Source organism: Stegastes partitus, unplaced genomic scaffold (assembly GCF_000690725.1).
Source record: "Stegastes partitus isolate 25-593 unplaced genomic scaffold, Stegastes_partitus-1.0.2 Scaffold219, whole genome shotgun sequence".
Lineage (NCBI taxonomy): Eukaryota > Metazoa > Chordata > Actinopteri > Pomacentridae > Stegastes > Stegastes partitus.
The window spans coordinates 39,456-60,098 of NW_007577950.1; the positions used below are offsets into that span (position 1 = coordinate 39,456).

The window sequence follows — 20,643 nt, forward strand, 5'->3', positions numbered from 1 at the left end:
GTTTCTGGATCAGGAGGCAGCGACTGGACGTCCTGATTCGGGGTCTCGTATAAGTGACGATCTAATAACCAACCGCATCCCCAAACCCGGTGTTATCTCTGAAATAACCCCGAGTCCTCTTTTTCTGCTATAAGAGGCAGAAGTCCTGAGTTTCAAAGTGGGAACACACACATTTTTAAAGCACTAAACCAAACATTCACTTAACCTTCGCCGATGCAAACAGCGTGGTGCATCCGAACAAACATGATATCATCTTCCTGCTGCAGCGCGGCGGTGTCGGCGGCGCGAGTGCGCCTCTCGCAGATGTCTACATTACCGCTTTAGCTCACTTTACATGTACAGGGTTTGTTGTAATACTAGAATTATGTTGGATGGTGTGACCTTTGCATATTCAGGAAATGGGGAAGCATCACACTGGAAAAGCTTTGAATACATTACAGCTCCGGTGTCTTCAGGAGAATATTAAAGCGCTGGATCCAAACCTGGGGGTGGGTCACAGAACAACGCAGAAAAAAAAAAAGATAACAGAGCTTCTCAAGGCTTCTGCCAAGTTTAAAGATAAAATGCATACAGTAAAATACAACCGCTGCTTGTTTTTAAGAAGCTCCGAAGCCAAAGAGGTTGCGAACTACTGGACTGGCTGCAGATAAATTCAAATATGTGTGTGTTTGACATGTAAATTCACTCTCTTCTTTAAAGAACAAAGGAGCTAAAGTACAGCACAAGAGCACAAAGTCCTGTCTCTTTCTCCATATTCTCGCTTTCTGTCTATGCTCCTTCTCCCTTTCTTCCAGTTCCTCTCTAGTTATGACCCTGTAGCCGGCGTGTGTCAGGATCTCCAGAGTTGTCAGTTCCAGTTACTGCTGAGCAAGCTTAATGAGAGCAGAAAGAGGGAGGGCATGAAGGGAGGGAGACGGGACGAGCAGGAAGAAGGCGAGATGAAGCACGAGCGGCGAGAGGAGAAGGGCTTGTAATGGGAAGGGGAGAAAATAAAGAATCCAGACTAATAATGGAAAGTCAGAGGAGACATATTCGTCCACTTTGCGCTTCACTCGACTCTCCACGCCGAATAAAAGCAAATAACAGACAGACGGAGGGCGCTCGCTTTAACCCACATTAGCCTCCTTTGATCTCTGATCTCACACTGACACTTGAACAAAACAAAACAAAACAAAAAAAATCACGCCAACATGCAAAAGCACATCCATGCACGACGCACGTCTGCGAAGGAAGAAGAACATCGAGGCGCGCCGAGCGTGGCGGCCCTTATTATCTGCAGCAGACCGAGCTCGTTAACCCTGGCTGGTAAAGAGACAACAGAGCGGAGAAAACACGAGGAGGGAGGCGAAAAAGATAATAGAAGAGGAGAAGACAAATGAGACAGTGAAAGGGAGAAGAGTTGGCGAAAATGAGGCTGCGTCTTGTTGCTGTTTTCTCATCTGCTAACTGTCATTCTGACGGAGGAAAATCAAACAGCCCACTTTGCTCCTGCAGAGCCGAACCACCGGCGGCGGCAGCAGCTCATTCCTGGCGCTGCCACTGTAGCTCATTATCTTCGGCGCGCACGGCTTCCCGTCCGCACACACCTGCTCAGACGCACGCTGACCAATCGACTGCTTGACACAGGTGTCTCGCGGTTCATCGGTTCATCAATCGAATACCGAACAGGTTCATTAACAGAGCAACTGTACACATTGACGGCTGGGACTAGAGAGCGCCGCATCGCTCTGAGCAACTTTAAGCTCGAGGCAACTTTCAGCGGCTTTAACTCGTATTTCACAGCGTGTAAAACAGCAGTTTGAAAGGATTCGCTCATGGAGATGAACCTACAGAACATCATCAACCAAATCTGTGGCTTTGCTCGGATTTATGGCGATTTGGAGCGAGTTTCAGCTCATTCTGTAGCAGTCCGCTCTGTACATTCACAGTTTTGGTTCTCTGTCAACACGCCAGTGACCCAGTTCTGGCAGCAGAAAAAAATAAAAATAGAAAATGCTCTACAGACCCACTGAACGCTACCTGCTCAGCACCAACCAGCTGCAGGGTTAGCATCTCACTGGTGGACATAGTGGGATATTTAGGAGATGGTGGAGACCAAAAACAGAGCTAAAAGACCATATGAATGATAAAGTTGCTCTTATTGTAGATATAAGGAGCTGTTTGTCACATCAGATTAACAGGTGTTGGTATGTTGATTCTGTGTTCTAAACCTTTTATTCTGCTGCCTTCAAGCGGCTCAGAAAACTCCCTCAAACAAACAAAGACCCTCTGAATCCCCACATTCAGTCGCATGTGTGAAAGGCATGGCATCTGTGCAAAACTGTTGGATTTTCAGCTTTTCCACGGTACTTGAACTGCTCGTCTGTGACGTGCTGCTCTGTCAGAAAACCAAGCTGAAAATCAAGATATTTAATTAAAACCATTTTACCGTCTGTTTTTGTTTTAAGTGATGAAATAAATGCATCTAGATTCTGTAAAAATCTGCACTGCTTGGTGCAAAAAACAGTTTGATGGCTTCATTCTTCTTTTTTGTTTTTAGTGTCTTAATTTGGCTCCTTTTTTAAATTTGGCCTGTGTTTACGTAGCGAGTTTCTTTCGCTGCTTCCTTCAGTGTGAGCTACATGAACACTTTATGAAGTTTAGGCACGAAAGCTACTTGACAAGGTTTAAGAAAAAGATGGTTTTGGGTAGTTCAGATGTTTTTAAGTTGTTGTTTCCTGTCATTTCCAGTCACTGTTGGTGAGTTTATAGCACCATAAAGCACGATAAATACTTGGTGAAGCCTCAGAAAAGATCCTGGTTTGGGATAAAGTCCATCTAAGCTTACACCGAACACAAAGCTCTGCTTGCTTGTTATGTTTTCCCTAAAAAATGCAGGACTGTCACAATGTTCAAGGCTGTTTTGTGTCAGTGAAACACTGTGGACCGATGCAGGAGATCAGACTGTAGGTTTATCTGGAACATGCATGAAAAGGAAGGTGTACGAATCCAGTTTAGGGTTGACGAACCTCTGCCATCCCCATCTGAGAACTTCTGAACCCTGACACAACTCAACAACAACACACCGGTGAAAGCGACTGTGGTGCTTCTCTTTCTCACAGGTGACCTTTAAAGTGCGAGTAGAGATCGTATTACCTTGACAACAGCTAAGTTTCATTTTCACCAAGTTATCGATGGAATTTAGGCAATTAAAAACGAGCTGAACTCCTGCTGCGTGAGTCGAAGCAATAAAAGATTTGTTGTGGGCGTGTTGTCGACCTCTAACCCACACCTACACCCCGAACACTTTGGGATTTATCTTGAGACAATAAGTTTCCGTCCACAGGAGAGAACCTCGCTGAGCTCATTCCTCAGATGTTGTGATCTGAAAGAATTTTATCGTAACAAACGTCCATGAACCCTGCAGCTAATCTGTTCAACCCAGTCCTGTACAACACCAGCCTTTAGCAACCATCCTTCAACCAGATCTCCTGATTACACATATTTTCATTCAGCTTCGGCGCCCTTGAACAAAACACTCTGCATTTGATCCTGTTGTCTGACCTCCGCACATGAATCGATGGAGAATCACGTTACCTTTAAACCGTGTTGTGGAGGAACGCGTGCTGTCAAAACAGAAGGACGAGAATCCGCTCTGATTACATGAAAACACACAATCAATCCGGCTTTCGTCTCCGCAGAAGTTCCTGCAATTTATTACTCTTGGCTGGAAATAGGTGTGTTTATGTGGAGCGGAGTGTGTTTGAGGAGGTTTGTTAATTAAAGTCGTCGTGTGAGAGGGTTTGGAGGAAAAAAGCCGCTTTCTGTCAAAGATCTGGAGTTCTGCTTCGGCTTTTAGGCAAACACACACGGAAATACACACACATTCAGGCGCTGCGTCGCAACGTGACCGGCTTCTCCACAATGCAGCGGCGTAACAATGAGAGCGTGGCAATGGGATATATTTGGTACGAAGGAGAGACCGAGAGACGAGGAGACAGGAGAAGAAAAGAGGGGATAAAAGTGCAAAACAGGAAGAAAGAGCAGCAGAGCAGAGTGGCTGAAAAACAGGCAGAAAGAGTGCAAAGGAGCCGATAAGACGGAGTTAAAAAGAGCAGAAGGTGGAACAATAAGCAGCCGGTCAGGGCGAACACTTACGGAGGCAGGTGTTGTCTGTGAAAAACTCGGTGAACTTGTCACACTCGTCCTTGTTGTTGCCGCTGTTGCTGCAGTCGCAGTAGGGGGACACGCTGATTTTGGGCGAGCGCAGGTAGTTGGGAGTCATCACCGTACCTGCAGCAGGTGGAGGGAATTAGGCTCTCATTAGTTTCTGATTTAGCCAGAAATGCGATCCATAAACAAGGCTTCATTGTGAATTGTTGAACCCCCGAATGTGCTGCGGCTGTCAAAAAAACAGGAACCCTTTCAGAGTCCTCTTCCTGCGCTGAATGATAAATGTGTAATAATACATTAAATCATTGTTGCGTTTATTTCCAGTCCTCTTTATTTCTGTGCAGAGGAGGAACGCAGTGTGGTGGATTTTCTGCAGGAAGCAGAATGCAGAGAAGCCGGAGTGAAGAATAGGCTTTCTCTCTGCGAGGGAAAGTAAATAGCTTCAGTCAGTGATTTCTCACTCCCCCAATGGATTGTTCCCTCGCGCTGGCCGCCGTCCAAGGCAGGCCTTTTTGTTTTGCAGTAGGCAGAATGAATTGGCGCTGTGTGGACGGTGTGTGTATGTGTGGTCTGCTCCGGTGAGCTGCCAGGTGGAACTTGTGACGGCTCGCCGTTGTGGCGAACGTAAAGATCTGAGAGGACAGTGAAGAACCATAAATACCAGTTTGCTCTTTGTGCCAAACTGTTACTCATGTTTGTCAAACAGCTCAACCCCCTGAACCCCAAAACCTGCCGGCGCGTTGGAAAGGCGTGTTACCTCAACGGTCAGAATGGCACCATTTATCAGAAACTGTAAAAAGAGATGGAATCATTGAGTTCTGAACTTTCCGATGGTCCTTGAACTGCACATCTGTGACGTCTTCACGTTGTGGTACTTCTTCAAAATTACTTTATTCTGCATGTTTCATTTAAAAAAAAAAACCCACAAATGAACTATTTGCACAAACCAGATTCTGTTAAAAGCAAACATCCTGTGCTCCTCAGCAGAACCCTGATCCATTAGTGACTCTGAGGAACCAACAGTCACATGACAAACATTCAGAGACTTTTCTGTTGCACTGCAGGCTGTGTTCACACAGAGCAGATAAGATTCTTTGCTTTTTTTTTTTGCCTTTTTCATGATTTTTTGGCATTCTGACTGTGCCATACTGCACTAAAGACATTTCTGAGTTCTCTCTCCCTCTAGCCATGGTTGTTCTGTTTCCTCAGAGGTGCAGGACTTCATATTGCAGGAAAAAAAAAGAGGCTACAGTGAGTAAAAATGTGAGTGGAGCAAAAAAAAAAACCCACCCAGAAGTGCTTGAGGGCTCAGAGAGAGTAGAAACATGAGCAGCCAGAAGCTCAAATCTCCAGTTTAGTCAAACTTATTGGAAGGGAAAACAAAGCCAAATGTTGTGTTTTGCAACCGACATCGACTTTATGTTTCCAGATTCCAGCACTTACTTTGGTTTAGTGCCAGCTTATTATAAGAAAAGCAGCAAAACAACCAGAATAGGCTTAAAGATGTCATTAACAACCATCCACAGCGACCTGAAGCGAACGTCAGGACGGAGCAGAACAATAACAGTCAGAGCACAAGTGAACTCACCGATCAGACCCGAGTACGAGAGCAGACAGTCGGCGTAGTTTTCCTTCAGACAGCCCGACAGCGAGCGAGGCTCCGGCTGGCAGTTGACAAAGAAGTCAGCGAGTCGTGACCTGAAACACACACAGATCCAAAACTATTTCAGTGGCTCCAGTAGATATCGTATGAGAAATTCAGATGGCCAGTGTGACTGTAATCGTGCGTGGTCCAAATTAGCGTACGGAGGGAAGTCATTTCTCTCAATTCAATTAGACTTCTTAATGGCTGCCTTCGGTGGAGGAAGACGGCCCGCAGACGTACGCAGCGGCTGCTTTATATCCTGGAAGGAACGAGGCTGAAGGCAATTCTGGGCCGAGGCCGCTCCGATTCATCTGCTGCGTTCGCCAACGTTTGTTTACACTTTTGTCACAGGTGCAGCGGCATGTGAAATTGAAATGGAGTTTTGGATTCCCAAGAAATTCACCATCTGAAGTGAGATTAGGTGTGATATAGCGCCGCTCTGACCCGGAGCAACACAGCTCAATGTCACACGTGGACTTCTAAGGTTCCTGGTGTTGCTTGATGTTCTGGTTTTTATTCCTTTAAGCAATGTGAACATTTTAGTGTGAACACAAGAAGCCAGCAAGACCTGAGGTGTGAACAAACCTGGTTAAGCCGTGATATCGCTTGTTTTTGGCAGAAAAACTAAAATTTTAAGGATTTTAGGTGAAACTTCCTGTTCCACAGTAAAACTCTGAGCAGATACAGCAGCAGTGAAGACAACCTGCCAAAACCGTCGGTCATTTAGACCATCTATCAGAGCCAGAGACTGCAGTTTGTCTGATAATTAACCAAATCTAAGCTCAAATTGGCCACATGTCATTGAAATCACTTTATTCTATATGGCTAATGTTTGTTTTAGAAATTGCAAATAATGAAAGCTTAGACGTGACCAGTGACTGACGTGTCCAAACCATCTTGTTGCTTAAACCTTTGGGCTGAACTGCAGGCAGTGTTCACACAGAGCAGATGAAACAAAAGTGCATTCGGTGGTTTTCGTGCCAGTTCTGATTGGCTGTAATGTGCAAATGGTTTTATTCATCTGAAGTCCATCTGATGACTTTCGTGAGGCTTCATCTGAAGCTCATTGGAGCCAATTCTGGTAAAGATGAGAGCAAATATGTGGCCTGTAGAACTTCTATTAACATCCAATATGGCGGTCGTATCAATTAGTTGGACATGAAGTTGACTCATCTCAGTCTTAGAACCTCCAAACGGCTTCAAATGGTCAAATGTTCTGTTTTTTGGCGCTCTCTTAAAACGGGGTCACAGGTTTGGTTTTGATCTAAGCCCTGCAGACATGTGACCTCATCTGCTGTTTGGCTGCTTCACCGCTGGTTTCAAAAATCCCAAACTCCATCTGATAACTTTGGTTGGTCTGCTGATCACCTCCGTGAATAGACGTCGTTGCTTTGAACTCTGCTTGATCTGCAGAATCCATCGTGCCTCCAACTCTGAGCAGCTTCGTGGCTGGAAAGCGTTTGAGGCGCCGACATGAATCTTGGCGATAAGAATCTGGGAGCTGTTGCCAATCAGTGTGCCAAATTTCAAAAGTTTTTATCGTGAGGTTCTCGGGGCAGAAGATGAAGAAGAAGAAGACAGAAAGACGATATTTGGCTTCACATCTTGGCTTTTGAATTTGCTTCATAATAATACCACTAATAATAATAATAATAATGCATTTGCAATAACATGTTAAATAAAAGGAACATTTCAGTTTCAGCAGTAATAAGTAAAGCTTCAACCTGCAGTACTACTTATAAATTCATATTTACATTGAATATTTCTTATCAAAACACAGTGCGTGTGTGTACTGAGGCTTAACAAACCAGTCAAATGTGTTTCTCTGATTGAAATAAATGAAAATCCTTCGTTGTTTACACCTGCCGCGCTGAGGAAAGAAATACATGCACCACAACACGCACGTTCTCGTATATGCACTCCCAGTGTGATCCGTCTAATCACACCAATCTGGTGCAGAGCAGAGAAGTGCGTAGTGAGAGTTGTCAACAGCAGCCCGTACGCTACACCTGACATATGGTGAGGGAGCTGCTGGAAATGCATGGCTTTAATCTATCTGTGCTAACTGACAAATGGACTGGGAGGAGGCGGCGCTGCACTGAGACCTGTTGTTCAGCCCCGAGCGTATGTCTGACGGATAGAGAGCGCCGCCGAGACAAGACGAGGAAAAGAAAAAGAAGGTGGAGACGGCGGACGGGAACTTGCAGGACGACTTTACAGCACCGTCATGCTGCTTGCTGTTAAGTAGAGGCAGGGCTTGAGGTGGGGGGGCGAGACCCGGGGCCACGGTCCAAATGGAGCTCATTGATGATGCCTAATGCTCCCATTTAATCCCAGAGAGCCACAAGACGGCTGGCTGTCGCCTCTGGAGGCTAACTCATGCACACGCTGGTGTCAGATGTCCGTCAGTGAGCTGATCTTTACCGACTCTAAACGCTCTTAATGCAGGAGTCCGACGGCGGCACCGGCTGAGTGGGTGAGATCCAGAGATGTGAAGGCAGATCGTTTGTTTCTGCTGCTGATTACACAGACTATGTAACGTAAAGACGTGTCTATGGGGCTTGTTTGTGATGTTTGGAGCTAAAAAGCTTGTCCACGAAGTAAAGGATGTTAAATTTAAAGGTCTTGGGTTCAGCTTGAATCTGCGGTCGAGCCTCTTTCAGACCTGCACTCCCTCCATCAGTCTGACGGCATCTAAATGTGTCTCTTCTCTGTAAAAGTTAAATAATCAGAGAAACTTTTCTGCTCGACCGTATGGAAATAAATTTAAAAAGTAAGTAGTAAAACAGTAAAGCAGGATCCATTCCTCCTGGAATAATGTGACTCCAGGTTGTTTCAGTGTTTGCAAAAAACATGATCAAAGAAATGCAATTTTCTTTCTTTTCATTTTTAATGATTTAAGGCATCTTTACTGTGTCATCCTGCACACAAGACATTCCTGAGTTCTCTCTGCTGCTAGTCCTGGTTGTTCTCTTCCACAGAGGTGCAGGACTTCATGCTGGAGTGAAAAATGAGCCCACAGCGAGGAAAAATGTGACAGGAGCACAAACTGCTCAGAGTTCAGGGTTAAAGCGGTTAATTCATTACAAAAGGACCAAGCAGGCCTGTCTTCATCAGTGTTTGATGCATGTCTTTGCAAAACTTTTAATATCCAGCCAACAGGTTGCTGCTTTTTAGTTTACTTTCTGAACAAAGTCACTTTGAATGCTGCCTGAAATCCTGAACACGCTCCTGTTTAGAGGCTTTCTGTAGTGTTTTCGTTATAATAGTTGCTGGTTTCTTGCTCGTAGTTTGTATGAGATTCTTTGAAGAACTATAGCAACTGCTTATGTCCTCCTACTTAGTTATCTTAGGGTTTTGTTTTGTTTTTTAAATAAGAAACAGCTCCAGTAATGAGAGAAATGCAGCTGCCATCTGGAGTTGTCTGGTGACGTGGATGCTGACGAGCTGTAAACTAGGAAAGCGCTGGTCTGAATGTGATCCAGCAGAACGGTGGAGCTTCCTATCATGTCATGTGTTTTGACGTGCATCTCAATCACAGACCAGGAACCTTTGTTGGATGTCATTCAAGTTGCCTGATTTCCTGTCATCTTTCCACGATTGAAACACAGTACGTGATCTCCCACCTGCAGATGTAGTTGGTCTTGCAGGAGGCCTGCAGCTCCAGACAGTTGGGTTTCTGCTTTTCTTCGTACGAGCAGACGGGGACGATGGTCTGGCGGCGGCGTTCGGAGCACGCCGTCTGGTCGCTGAGCGGGCACGAGCAGAACAGCATGCCGTAGCTGTGCTTTGGAGGAACCTGCGCAGCACAAAAAAGTCAGAACACGACATTAACTTTAAACAGAGTCAGCTTCACCATCTCCGTTTTCAGTCCTATTTTGACATCGTGACGCATTTTCTGGCCTTTTAGACACATGCGTCAAGTGTCTCTGAGGTAGCTGTTAGCTCATTTATCATAGTGGCTACTGCTGCTAACGCTAACTACCCTTCTCCTGTATTACTTCTAACAACCCAGTCTTGCTGCAGCTCATTCACGGTGAGCACTGAGGAAGTCAAAGCTCTATCGCATCCAAACATTTACCGCAAATTTGGACATTTTCATGAAAAATTAGGAAGAATTTGATGCTAAAATAGCAAAAAAATAAATATAAATGTTTCTCTCGGCTATTTAATTCTGCTTGAATGCAATAATATCATCAATAAATTCAGATTTCAAAGCTGAATGACAACGTGGACGGTAGCGGAGCCGTCGCTAATGCCAGTCAGGCGACAACAGAAGAACGTAATCATGGTTTTATGTCCGACACAAAGAAAACTCGAAGCTTAAGGCTGTTCGCGCTCACAATTCTCTGTTGTGCAAAAAAGAAAATTATAAGTCGCAGTCAGATTAACAATGACATGTATTCTTTGTGGTTTTCTATTTGTTCATATTGTTGCTTGGTTGAAGCCGTGCGAGTAAAGTTATTCCAGCGAGACATCATGGGAGCTGGCTTGTAATTACAACGCTTCACATCATTTTTTTTACAATACGGAACAGACAGCGAAAAACATCTTTTGTGTTTGATGACTGAATCAATGTCAGAGCTTGGCGCTGGAAAAGCAAACCCTGAACAAAAAGGCCCACATGATTATTTATTGTGATTTTTGACAACCCCTCTAACTTATCCACTTCAAAATCATTCTTCCTTTTGAAGCAGGTCCTTTGTGGTGGACATTCAGCTTTTATCAGATATCAGTCGTTTGGAAAACCTCCAGCGTGGGAGCGCTGCAGTGCTGCTTTCTCTCGTTGTTTTTTTTTTGATAAGCTCGTGTCAGAAGTGCCTTGCCTTGTCAAAGAACTGCCGCAGGGCCTTGTGGCATTTCCTCTTGTTGCAGACTTCAGCGGTGGAGACTCGGCTGGTGCACGGGCTGATGTAGGCCGAGCGGTACTTCTTGCACGTGTCGTTCAGGTTGCAGGCCTTGGCGGCGTTCAGGCAGTTGTTCTCTCTGGCCACCGCAGGCTCACCTACAGATGCAGAGGAAGGAGGAGGAGGACGGTGGAGAAGAGGGAGGAAAAAAAAAAAGAGATGAAAGGTGACAATCATGCAGATGTCATCAGGATTGTGATGATGACCTGTTTGGTGTTTCATCAGAAAGAGAATGAAAGCGAACCCTAGATTACCTCACAAAGTGGCCACGTCTCTGCACAATTTGGATTTCATAACAAAGGAAATAAGAACGTTCTGCAGCAAAAACAGCCATTACAGTCCAATACGGCGTTCGACAAAAGCAGAATTTACAAAAACGCTGCGTCTTGTGATGCTCGAGGCCTGGTGTGATGGCGCCTTTCTCCAGGTCGTGATTCTTTTTCAAGAGACAACAACCATTTCATCAGAGCTCTGAGATATTACAAAACACAAAACCTCTGTCCACACTAACAGCCAGACTCGCTGCAGCTCATTATCGACCTCGGAAACAGCTGATTAACATCACGAAGTCAAACGCTCAGCCACATCTCCTGGCCCTCCTCAGCAGGAGGAGATCGCTCGGTTTCCACAGAGATGAAGGAAACTGGACTGTCCGGTTGCTTGTGAAGGTGTCACATCTCAAATCAACGAGTTTACGATTTTATTTCATTGCTCATTTTCAGCCAACCGATCAAACATTAGGTGGGACAGGACTCATCACCCTGGAGACCCAGAAACTGAAGGAGAAGCTTCAAACATGCGATGAAAGACGTGATATTTTCATAAAGCTAAACCTCTGAACCCTGGTTTCCTGGACAGAGGTCCTGACTCTAGTCCTGCCTGGACATGCAGACTCCGTGGCCTCCAACATCACAGGAGGGAAGATATGTTCAACTTAAAGCTTGGTTTCTTTTACATGTAGTTTAACTGGAAGATAATTTTGAGGAGACGAGGTTGTAGAGATGTGGCTGAACGCTTCAGAAAAACCAAGAAAGTAGAGTTTGTGAGCACAAAACAGCAAGATCCTCGAACTGAACCACCAAATATGAATGGAAACCGATATCCAGGCCAGTGACAAACCAACAGACCGATAGAAGGGTCCAGACATGGCACCACTTCTCCAACTCTTTGCAGGAATCGTTCCATGCAGGCACGCTAACCCAGACTTGCAGCTAACCCTTCGTAAAGAAACGTACTACTGTCTTGTGCTTATGTAAAAACAACAGATCTCCTTTTATGCTGAAACATCCGGTATCAGTGGGGATCTACACAGCAGCTACAGATCATGAGACTTATTCAGCTCTCCAGGCTGCACAACCGGAATAAAGAGACGTAGAACGCAGTGTGATCACGTTCTCCTAAAACTAGCAACACCTTTCTTCTGTGTGTCAGCTGATGTTAATGCTGGTTTTTATGTCTTTCCTGCATGTGTGCGTATGTTTGTGCCGATGCAACACAGGAACTGCTTAGCTTGTTCCAGGCAGCGACTCTCGTGCTAACCTGCCTCGTTCTTCTGTGTGTGGAGCGCTTTGCTTGTTTGTCAACCTGCACTAATTGCCAGCGTTGTCCTCGATGCGCCGCTAATTAACATTTTCCTCGACTTTTTCCCCCGTTCTTGATTTTTTTTTTTGGTAAAAATGGAGCAAAAAAAAAAAAAAAGAAAGAAGCATTTTCTTTTCTATCTAATGAGCATCAATTAAAACGGGCGAAGCTCCACGTGACAAACATGCAGGACCAGCGGGGGAGGCGGGCGGGCGGCGCGTGATTACGGCGGGAGCTCCAACAAACCGAGCGGCTGCCGGCGCCGTGTTGTGCCGACGCAAACTGTGTTAATGAGATTCAACACGTGGAGGCGAGGGAGGAGAGGGAGGCAGATTAAAAGGGACACGGAGGCACGGAGGGGGGCTGGACTTGATGGTCCGGTGATAAATTAATTGGCGACAGGGTGGATGCTGTTCGCTCTACGAGGGAGGAGGAGATCTTTAAGATGAATGCTTTCCTAAACTTCCGGCAGCCTCTGAGGAAAGCCGGCGCCGACTCACTCGCTGCCAACTCGTCCCGTCGCCTCCTCGGCTTCACTCCGTTTTGCTGTTTACCTTCCAAATGCCCCTCTTCCCTTTACTTGCCCCCTCTCTGGTCTCTGTTCGTCCCGCCTCCTTTGGTCCACATCTACCTTCGTCAGCCCCATTTGGCGCTAAAACGCCTGCAGTCATTCAAAAGTGAAATCTTAACTCTGCTGCTGCACAGTATTTACACACACAAAGAAGAAAACAGCATATTTAATATTGTTTTTTTCTTATTTTAATGTTTCTAAATGGTTCACATTCAAACCAAGATGACACATTTCAGGTAACATTCACTTATTCAGGTGTCTTTTCTGTTCTTTAGCATAAAACGGACAAACTTTGAGTCGAACAATTCCTTTAAAATGTTTGCAGCATCACAGGTGGAGGCAGAGGAATCATGTTTACAGCATGTCCTCATCTTACTTTTGATATCCTCGGTCTGAATTTGATTGTACATCACTACATTTACGCAGCTGTTATTATGGCATTTAGTAGCAGGGAAGAATAAACACACTGCAGCTTATCTGGTGTGTGTGTGCGCTTGTTTTTAGCAGTTTAAGACACAAAAGCATTGTTCTTCTTGAAAGTTTAGTTGGAAGATTAGAGACTGCATGTCTAATTAAGCCTTTTGTTGAAGCGCCTGCATATTAATTTACAGATTTTGCACCGCGCTTCATTCTAAATATAAGTGGCCATTTCAGCATGAAAAGTTAAGCCACTTACGTCGCTGTAATTTCAGCATTAGCCTTCTGTAATGACAGCTGTGTGGCGGCATTAAGGAAGTTTAGTGAAGGCATGTTTGTTTTGGGGCGTGTTCAAACGTACACATGCAACAAATCTTCCTCTTCTGTGTGAAAACGATCAAACACGTGACCTGCATACGTTGGTTATTTTGTGTGTGTGTGTTGCAGTTGTGGAGATGTGTGTTTCCGTGTGTTCCTCTTTGACACTTTTAGCACTTTTCTCCTCGTTTGAAAGGACTTAATTAGCAGAGCAGCTACAGGGTGCGGGGTGGAGGAGGCGTCACACCGGAGGATACACAAACTGGTGGGTTGGATTTCTGTGCAAGATTTTACAACAAAAAAAAAAAAGTTAAAACAAAGCCTGTCTTTAAAAGCACAACTTACTGAGGCGGTAAAAACGTCAAACCTGAAAGAGGTGAAATTTACGAAAGGAAGAAAGAAAGTCAATCGTCGAGCGAATGTCGAGTTTTAAAGATGGTTTGAGGTTGAAGCCAGCGAGCATTTTAAGCCATCGTGCCAGACTAAAGAAAGGCCTATAATATACGTTTATATGCACTCTACCTGATAGACTGGAGAGTACTTGTACGTGCAGCTGGTTGAGCATAGATGTGTCATCTCTATCAGCTTAGCTTTGATAGCGTCCTCTCTCATCCGAGCAAACATCAGAAACCTTTACAATATACGAGGTTTATCATCTGTCTTCTCTCTGACCGCCATCGCTCTTCTTCCTGTTCTGACAGCATCAAATTCCTCCCAAATTATCCCCCAAAACCTGATTTAAGAAAAAAAAAATAAACAACAACAAAACAAACATCTGAGGCAGAAATAGGTCACGCTCTCGCTAAATCAGGCTTTTGTTTTCTGTCTGTAAAACCGTGTTTAACTGTGTGTCGACAGGGTTCGGCAGTTTCAAGTTGCATCAAAGTATGTCATCATCTAAACACACGCTTAGCGAAATGTGAACTCACCTGATGCTTTCTAATTCAGAGAGGCTTGTTTCAGCTGCTATATGGAGAAAGCGATCCATGTTTGGAACACTGAGGCGTTTGATTGGCTCCAAAGATCAGCGGCTATCAGGAAGTTCTGCACCGACACAAATGCATCTGCTTCAGGTTTGTCCTCTCTGACATCTTGTGCAGTGGCGCTCTGCTCACAGCGCTCCTGCAACGCTCGGAAAACTACCTGGAAGCTGCATTTGACCATTAGCAGGAGCACATGTGCCGTTTCACCGTGGACCTCAGACTATCAAGGCCAAACTGACCCGACTGTCGGGTCTATGGCTACAACAAGGAGACCAAACTGCAGCCTGAGGTGGAAGAAGCTGCTGTTTCCCAGTCTGAAGAATGCATCAGGTCAGCAGCAGAACCAAGAGCATGCTTATTATGTTTCTCAACTGTCATGGTGTTGTGCACTGTGAGCTTCACCCCCATTGTCAGACTGTTAACGTCTTGTTCCACCGTAATGTTCTGACGGAGAACATTTGGCACAAACACCCCAAACCACTGGAAAAACATGAGGTTTTTGTGTCGTCTCTCCCCACCTGCCCAACTCTCCAGAAGTCTTCTTCCTCTTCCTCAAAATTAAATTCAACTTGAAGGATCACCGTTTTGACACGGTGGAGTTGATCCTTGGCGCTGACCAGGATCTCTGGGAGCAGCGTGGTGCTGCACAAAGACACGACTTCAAAGGGATCAGGTCTTCTGTTGCTTTTTTATAGCCGCAGTCTTGCAACTTGTTGATCCCACCGTGCACATTCTGCAGCGTGACAACAATCCTAACAAGCTGCAAGATCTATAAGGAACTATCTTCAAGAAGAACCTGCACCAGAACAGATGGTATGGCCCACACAGAACCTGGAGCTGGTCTGGGATTAACTCAAAGACACAGAAGACCTGTTAGCATCTCTTAAATGAGAACGTTGGTCAGAGTTTCTCCTCACTCAGCTTTCCTGCTCCGAGGACACTTCAGCATCATCACAAGGTGGGCGTGTGTGAAGTGTCGTGACGCTTTTTGAAGACTTCTGAATAAATCTTGGTGGATCTCGGCGGGTGATGCGTCGGCGCCTCGTCCACATGCACACAAACATGCGAGCGGCGTGCTGCCTGTACCCTACTGCGCCCCCAGTGTCGGCAAATACATCTGCTGAACTCCCCCTGCACTCCTGGCAGATGGCATTGTGTCTCCAAAACACAGAAGCACGCACACATGCATTAGCGCCCTCCCCGCGAGCTCCGACAGGGCCCACACAGGGCCGGGGCCGGGGCCATCTGGAGGCCTGGTAGGGGGAACCAGGCCCCCCCCAGCGGCTCATGTTTCCGATTCAGCCTCAAATTGATTATCGTGTCGCCTGTTTCCTCCAGTCCCGCTGCCACCCCATCAACCGCCCCCACCTAATTTCAATTACCACGGGACACCGCGGGGTCGAAGCCCGACCTCGCCCACCTCCGTGCCCCCCACGCCGCCACTCCTCGACCTTCCCATCCTTTCTTTCCTCGGCTCGGCCCTCAGTCTGGAGCTCCCTCTTTGTGCTTCGCTCTCCTCTTTCATGTCTTTTATCCGAGCAGTTCTGGATGAATTCCAATCATTACCTCCCTTCCTCTTTCTCCATCATCATCATCCATCTCTAAACTTCTCTCTTGCGGCTCCCATCTCTCTTGTTTTTCCGGTGTCTCTCCTCCCCTCTGCCATCTGTCCTTTATTTTTCCTTTGGAGCAAAGTCATTTAATGGCCTTCAGTGGCCTTTTGATGCCTCTTTAAAATCCCCATAATCTGTAGTGCAAAAACTCTCTCTGTAAATAGTGTGCTGATAAAAAGTCAGAGCAGATCTGCGGTCGGGTGTTTGTCCGATGTGAGCATGCTATCGCCGTCGCCGTGAGCTTGCTGCAGCGTGTCGCTGTCCTCGTTAAAGCTGCTTTAAATATAACGTCAGGCTCTTTTCCCAGTTTGTCACCGTCGTTTCTGAACACGTTACAGCTTCATCCGGGGTCACCGAGGGGAGACTGGGAGCAGCTGACAGGTGTGTTTGTTTCCACGGCAGCGGTGGCTCCACGCTGTGCCACCGGGCGACCGACTGGCTATAACTCACAGCCTCTTTGTTTGCTAAATACAATAAATGTGCAGGGATTTGTCGTGGTGGCGTGGTGGCGTGGCGGCGTGGTGTCGTGGTGGCATGGTATTACAGAGCTAACGTGCTGACACGCAGGGCCAGCCAGGCCTCGCGTACAGCCAGAGGTTTAAGAGACGCTGCATGTCTGAGCTACAAACGGTAACACAGGAACTTCTAGGATCCACTCGTGTTTTACTCTAAACGTCCAGACGCTGCTGCACCTTCATGCACTGTAAAAAACAACAACCAATAAAAAACCCCCCCACCAAAATAATAAACTGTAAAATCTGGCAGCAGTGTGCAAAAAAAAAAAATACTGTTATGTTAAAAAAACAACAACTGTAAAACTGGTTAAAATAATGGCATGTATCTGTAAAATAATGACAGATTTAAATACAGTAAAACAAAAAAAACTGATTTCTTCACAGTGTTTGTTTATTTGTTTTTGCAGTCAACATGTAAATGTATACTATTTTACTGTAATCTAAAAATCTGTAAAATAACTTAAAAAAAACTATTTTTCAATCTTTAATACACACAATTTTCCTATAAATAATGGTTAAGATCTGTAAAAACAAACATATTTTTGCTGACTTAGACACAGTAACATGGTGTAATTTTATGGTAAGACATTCTAAATAAACTACAATTTGTTAAAAATACAGATTTCTGAAATAATTTAAACTTTCCCCCGAGCTACTATTAACTTATTCCTGTTTTATTAACAAAACGAGGAATATAAATGTGAATATAAATTCAGTATTTTAGAGTTTCAGTTGAATCGTGATTTTCAGTTTATTACATGGAGCTCTAATAAAAATGCAACCAACAGTCGATAAAGACACGACACAGTAAATGTTATAAAATGGGTTCATCCAGTTAAAATGTGTATTTGAGAAACGATTTTTCCATTAATTTACAACAAAACTGTTCCTAATACGAAACTATTTGGGTTAAAAAGTACTTTTTCAATAAAGATGATAGAACTCTCTGATAACAGAGACGTTTGCTGGACAGATGTTTTTGCTTCTGCTGCCAACATCTGCCCTTTTAATTGCGTTTGCTGTATAATTAATTTGGGAATCAGAAAACCAAGCGTTCGTTTTATTCACATTTAAATCTCCAGTGTTGGAATTCGTCTCGTTCGTGCGTCCTGATCATTCATTGTCTGAATTATTTTTGCTCGCACCTCGTTGCCACTTTGAGAAATTCCAACACGGTCGGATTCGATGGAAAAATCCAACATAATAAACGAGGCCCGAGGTCTCTTCTCTGTGAATCTGCTCTCTGCCGGCTCTCTGTTGATTATCAGTGCTGAGTTACGCTGCCATCTGCTTTAATGGGCTCCACGCTTGAAAGTGCAACACAAGCAGAAAAGGAGACAGCGGAGTGGCGAAGAAAGAGCCTCAAGGTTTACTCATCTTTCTTGGCCTCTGCCTATTTCTCTTTTCTTTCCAAACTATGTACCTCGTTCTTCCTTCCAATGCTTCTCTGATTCTCTCCTCCTCACTTTCTCGCTCTCTCTGTGTGGTTAATAATCTCCCCGTTCTTCCAAACACCGTCCCAGTGCAATAAAGCCACATGGCACTTGGTGCAGCAAATACCATAACTCACAGTTCCTGGTAATTGATCCCCATAGTGCAACAGTCTCTTTCTCTTTTTCCCATTCCTTCCCACACTTCCCTCCACATCTCCTCCTTCTCCATCACCCCCCGTCACCGCCACCAACACTTTCCCTCCAATTCCATCGAATTTATTGAGTTTTATTGGCACACGGTCCAATAAAAATCTGCCAAAGACAATTATTTGTGTCTCCCATTAGCTGCTTTCTGTTTTCGGTCTCCTGACATCGCATCCCATTGCGGTGTTATACTTCTCCCCGCGCCAACAAATCCCCTCACCTCATTTCATCCATCCTGCTTCGCTAACATTACGAGCCAGGTCTGGACAGGAGTGCCTACCTGAATACGTAACGGGCTTTCGGTACCTCATCAGCTCTTCCAATTTCATACATGGAACTTATTTCCTTGCCTGAAATTTCTGCTTTGGTCCAAATTGCTCAACCTCAAACCTGGGATTATGAGTGCTGGAACTGATGGGGGAGCAGAAATACAACCCTTCGGCAAAAGCTGTGTGCCGGCTAGAAAAAGTTTCCCTCCTCTCAGCTTTATGTTGGCCCTGTATCCCAGCCCAACTTATTCCCTTTTGAACCCCTCCGGTCTACTTTGTAATATCAACAAGCTATTAGAGGTATGCCTCTCGTCGGTGAGTGGCTGCCTCCGACACCTCTGGAGCTGGATGTACCCTCGCATGGCTTGAATCCCAGCTGAGCTTCTCTCCTTTGATTCTCAGAGTCTGTCCCGGCTGTAGAACCCAACGCTACGAGGTGAATGCTAAAACGCAAAACCAGACAGCTTTTTTTTTTTTTAACTCCTCACATAGCTCACGACCACTTTGGCACCACTTGACTGTGTGACTGTTGGAAGTATTTTAAAAACTAGAAATCTCTACTGCAAGCTGCAAAAAGCTGCTGGAGTGAGAGTTAGCCAGCAAACCAACGAGCAAACTGGTTTTGTAGTCAATGCAAGACTCATTGTTCTACGTATAGTTTGTTAGATTCAAGGCTGACCCGATGAATCAACAGATTTCTGAGTTGTTTTGTTTTTACTCCTGTTTCATTTTGACTCACTGTGGGCTCGTTTTTCACTGTAATATGAAGTTCTGCACCTCTATGGAAACAGAACAACCACGAATAGAAGGAGGCAGAACTCAGAAATGTCTTCTGTGCCGTAAAACGTAGAAATATTTCATAAAGTTATGCAAAATGAGAGAAAAAAAGTTGAATTTATTTGATTATTTAACATATACAACATTTTTTTGAGTGTTCACAAGTGTGACCAATGCTGGGACTCTATATAATACGGATATTTTATTAGTTATGTTTTTTATTATTATTTATTTTTCTTATACTTGACTCCTACTGAAACACTGCCTGCAGTTCAGCCCAGTTCAAGTGAAAAGTTGTCATATGAACTGAATTTTTTTGATTTTACACAATCTAGTTGGATCAAACTGTTAATTTATCCACATTTTTTTAGACATACATCATGATTTTAAGCTTGGATTTGTTTATGTTTACTGACTGAACGACACAAATGGGCAGTTCAAGGACCGTGGGAAAGTTCAAAACTGGACGACCGTCTCAGTTTTTACAGTTTCTGGTTCTGATGGGACTTTTTTTTTGCAATCGTTCAAGATAACATACATTTAAAACCAAATTTATTTTACCAATGTCACAACGTTCCTGATTTTTTTTTGTCACGTGACAGTTGGTCATATTCGGTAGGAGGACTGCAAAAGTTTTTTATGTTTTCCAATATTTACTGATAAATAAAACTTGTACAATAAAGAGATTTTGCTAAAATATCACAATTGCAGGCTTAGATTTTTTTCTGATGGATGATGGAAAAGTTAAAAATCAGATAATTCTGTCAGTTTTACAGCTTCTGGTTCTGATACATGTGTAGTTTTTGCAATTTTAAAAGACAACATGCACGACAAACCCGACATATTTCAGCAATGTCGCAAAGTTCCTGAATTTTTGTCACGACTTTTTGTGTTTTTTACATAACTTGGTTCTTGTGAAAGCTGTTTTTTTGGACAAATATTCACATGAGACATGTAGAATAAAGAGTTTTTGATGAATCATGATGATTTTAAGCTTAGATTCGGTTTAAGGTATTCCGTCGGAACAGGAAGTCCTCGATGACTGTGGACAATCTGATGATTCTTTCTGTTTTATCAGCTTCAAGACAACATGGCTCCCAAGCCTGCCGGCAGGTTCTGGGTTCCAGAGGGTTAATGAGCTTACTGGCTAGCGGGGGAGTCCGTGGGGATTCGTAGGAAACACTGGGATGTGGAGCTGCCATTAGATTCTTTCAGTCCTGCTGTGATCCGGCAGCAGAAACTGACAGCGAAGAGCCAA

The 20,643-nt window shown here is 44.6% G+C and overlaps 1 protein-coding gene across 2 annotated transcripts in view; it reads right to left on the reverse strand.

The window, feature by feature from the left end:
* The window catches only part of gfra1a (gdnf family receptor alpha 1a), a 114,624-nt gene that overhangs the window by 21,492 nt on the left and 72,489 nt on the right, over window positions 1-20,643 (reverse strand). For both annotated transcript variants that reach the window (XM_008281009.1, XM_008281008.1), the window contains 4 exons: window positions 10,624-10,802; window positions 9,424-9,596; window positions 5,741-5,850; window positions 4,138-4,272 (listed from right to left, as the gene is read on the reverse strand). In XM_008281009.1, the coding sequence (XP_008279231.1) occupies window positions 4,138-4,272; window positions 5,741-5,850; window positions 9,424-9,596; window positions 10,624-10,802 (597 nt within the window). The remainder of the gene's footprint in view (window positions 1-4,137; window positions 4,273-5,740; window positions 5,851-9,423; window positions 9,597-10,623; window positions 10,803-20,643) is intronic.